At 42.7% G+C, this 3,386-nt stretch overlaps 1 protein-coding gene across 1 annotated transcript; it reads right to left on the bottom strand.

Moving 5' to 3' along the window:
- Window positions 1-1,824: 1,824 nt before the first annotated feature.
- On the bottom strand, window positions 1,825-2,145 carry LOC149404254 (uncharacterized). Its single transcript, XM_089607467.1, has one exon. The coding sequence runs from the start codon at window positions 2,143-2,145 to the stop codon at window positions 1,825-1,827; it is 321 nt and encodes a 106-aa protein (XP_089463593.1).
- Window positions 2,146-3,386: the final 1,241 nt, after the last annotated feature.

Here is a 3,386-nt window from a genome sequence, read left to right as displayed (position 1 = left end):
CGTCGGCGATCTCGCGGCGTCCTCTCTCCTTGGCCGAAGCACGCATATGCTGTCTTGGCTCGGCTCGGGTTGGTGAAGCACGATGAAGTAGAAGGTGAAGGAAAAAGGAGAATAGTGTGAGGGACGCTGATGAGGATGGTGGTGGCCGTGATTGTTGTTGTTGCTGTTTGGTTTTCCTTCTTTGTTTTGCAGGTTGGTTGCGTGGAAGAAGAAAGAAGGATGAAGAAGAAGGTCGAATGAAACAAAGTTATGAGGAAGGCAAAAGAAGCGTGAGTTATGTATGAGCAAGAGTTTCGAAATTGCTCATTTAAGTCCTCATATTTTAGCCTAAGCCTCATTTCTAGCCCCAAATTAAATTTTTTTATTGCAAATGGGTCCTTTAATTATTCCAAGATTTTCCATGATCTTAAAATATTTTAAATTAATTCGATAAACTTATATGACCGTAATTCACTCGAGAATTTAATTGTAACAACAGAAGCTCGTTTATTAAACTTGAATTTACAAGTCGAGTGATTCAAAAGTTTATACTTTACAATAGCCTTCTACTGGTAATAATGCCTCAGGTGCTCGGCGTTCCACATGTGAGTGAAGACTTGACCCTCCATATTTTCGAGTTCATACGTACCTTTGTGAATGGCTTTTCGAACTCGATACGGTCCTTCGCATGTAGGTCCATGGACTCTAGCGCCTTTCACTTTAATGCGAGTGACTGCCCTGCCATGTGATTGCCACACAGCCCCTCGTGCATGTCGTGGAGGGCTTTCTTTGTCTTGCTCTCGCGAAGGCATCATATCAATGGCATCAAATAACCTCGCTTGTAGAGAATGTCTCCTCGCATCGTGTATTTCGAGGCCAAGATTCTCAGCTTATTTGCCTCTTCTAGGTCTTCGGGGAGAATCCATTTCGAGATGTACTCCACCAGTGGGGTCGTCCAAGATGACGGCGGGGACAAATCTCCAATGGCTCCCACATCATCTCTTGAGACGTAGGGCTGGGTCAGCACCTCGATAGGAATGCTCCCTTCTTCTTCTTCATCAATCCCAGACGCGAGGCTTGCTAAGGCCTCAGCCTCGGTATTTTCTTCTTGTGGTACATGTACGACCTCGAACCAGGAAATGGCTTCAAGGTTCTTTAGGGTTTTTGCAAGGTACACGATCACGTTGGGCTCCTTTACGGTGTAGTCGCCTTTCACTTGGTTCACAATAAGATGTGAATCGTAGTGTATGCGAAGATTCTCGACCACAGTCTTTGGGCCAACTCTAGCCCGACGATCGAAGCTTCATATTCAGCCACATTGTTGGAGGCCTTGAATTTGAAGCACAGTGTGCGTATCGCAACACCTCCCTATTGGAATTCATCAGTACTACTCCGGCATCACCTCTTTGCGCGTTTGACGCGCCATCCACGTGCAAATCCCACACTGGCCTTGTCGGGCCAACTTATCTCTTCTTTCACGGCTCTCGCACGTCATCTTCCTTCCATGCTTCTTCTATTCCATCATTCAGTCGAGGCACAAAGTCGGCGAGGGCTTGCCCTTTTATCGCCACCCTAGGCTGGAATGTGATCCCATATTTGCTCAGCTCTTGTGACCATATTGCCATTCTCGCTGAAGATCCTCTTTGCAATGCTTTCTCTATTGGGTGCCCTGTACGCAAAATGATCTGATGCGCTTGAATGTACGGTCGTAACTTTCGCGCACTCATGACCAAGATGAGGGACAACCTCTCAATTTCAGGATAGCGTGTGTCGGCGTCGAGGAGGGCCTTGCTTACGTAGTAAACAGGCCATTGTATCTTGTTTTCCTCTAGTATGAGGATTGCACTAGTTGCCCTCTCGGACACAGCTAGGTAGAGAAATAGCGACTCGGCATTTTTGGGTTTGGAAAAGGAACAGAGGCGAGTCAAAGTATTTCTTCATGTCGTAAAACGCTTTCTCGCACTCCTTGGTCCACTCGAACCCATCCTTCTTCTTCAGAACTTTGAAGAAAGGCTGGAACTTGTTCGTCGCCTTTGACACGAACCTTGTCAATGCCGCAATCTTGCCGGTCAGGCTTTGAACCTCCATTGCCTTTTGTGGTGATCTCATCTCTAAGATCGCCCTTATCTTCTCGGGATTCACGTCGATCCCTCGCTTGCTTACCATGTATCTCATGAACTTTCCCGACTCTACCCCAAACGCATACTTTTTGGGGTTTGAGTTTCATCTTGTAGCGGTGTTAGATGGCAAACATTTTTTCCAAGTCTCTAACATGGTCTTTAGTTTTCAAGCTTTTGATGAGCATGTCATCAACGTACACTTCCATGGTCTTTCCAATCTGGTTGGCGAACATTTGGTTCACCAATCGTTGATAAATTGCACCTGCGTTCTATTGTCAATGGTGCCCACAAGAAGAGTTGTAGTCTTTATTTTGTACATTTGATGTAATAAAGTCTCACGAAGACTCTTGCTTGTAATTGCTTATTCATTAATAAAAAATTTGAAACGTTCATTCATTCTTCCTTGTCTGTTTGAAGCTTTATGATAAAACATTAGTCTTTAGTCCGTAAACAAACTTAACAACTTACGAAGAGACAAATGTAGATTTGCATGAACAAACTATTCGTAGTTTGCTTAAAACAATATATTCGCAATCTAAGGGTCAAAGGACTATTGACCTCAGTATGATTGTTAGGAGAATCTATGATGTCTGGTTATGGGGCATTGAGAGTTGGAGACTCTATAGTTCTTCTAGGTATCTTCCGAATGTATTGAATTGACCAGTACACTTCTAGAGACAAAATAAGAACAAACCATTTAACCTCTTATGTCTCGAAGTCACTACGTATGAATTGCATCATGCTTACCTTAATCCTGAACTGAGACATGTCATTTCACAGCTTACGTATTCTCATTTGAGAAAGTCAGAGTTCGGACTCACTATATGATTATGAACAGGGCCTATTGGTGAAGTACTAAGTTGTGAAGATGTCATGAGTTAGTTTGTGAAGTTCTCATAGATATGGAATTCATGTGCAAGATTGCTGAAATGCAATGTATATCACCTCATGCTTTGTTCCTTGGAATGTGAATAAATGAACTGGCCAGTGTCTAAATTGAGTCTTGACTCTTTTGGATGAAACAATGTGACTTGTTAGGTAGAAGGGTAAAATGGTAATTTTGTAAATCCCGACTAGCTGATGATATTCATGAAGGGTAAATATAGATAATATTCAGTGGATCCACTCATTACAATTAGGTTGAATTCTTGAGTAGAAAATAAATTCATTTGAACCGAGAGATTTTCAGTGTCAACTCTTTAGTGGAGTCAGTTGACATTAAGCTAAACTTGGAAAAGGTTTGTTCATGAATATGTGATATTCTATAGAAGAGGAAACTATCTTCTT

The sequence above is a fragment of the Urtica dioica genome, chromosome 2, assembly GCF_054948205.1.
Source record: "Urtica dioica subsp. dioica isolate 48M chromosome 2, U.dioica_male_clone48M_v1_H2, whole genome shotgun sequence".
NCBI classification, from domain to species: domain Eukaryota; kingdom Viridiplantae; phylum Streptophyta; class Magnoliopsida; order Rosales; family Urticaceae; genus Urtica; species Urtica dioica.
This window is presented reverse-complemented; position numbering and strand designations above follow the sequence as displayed.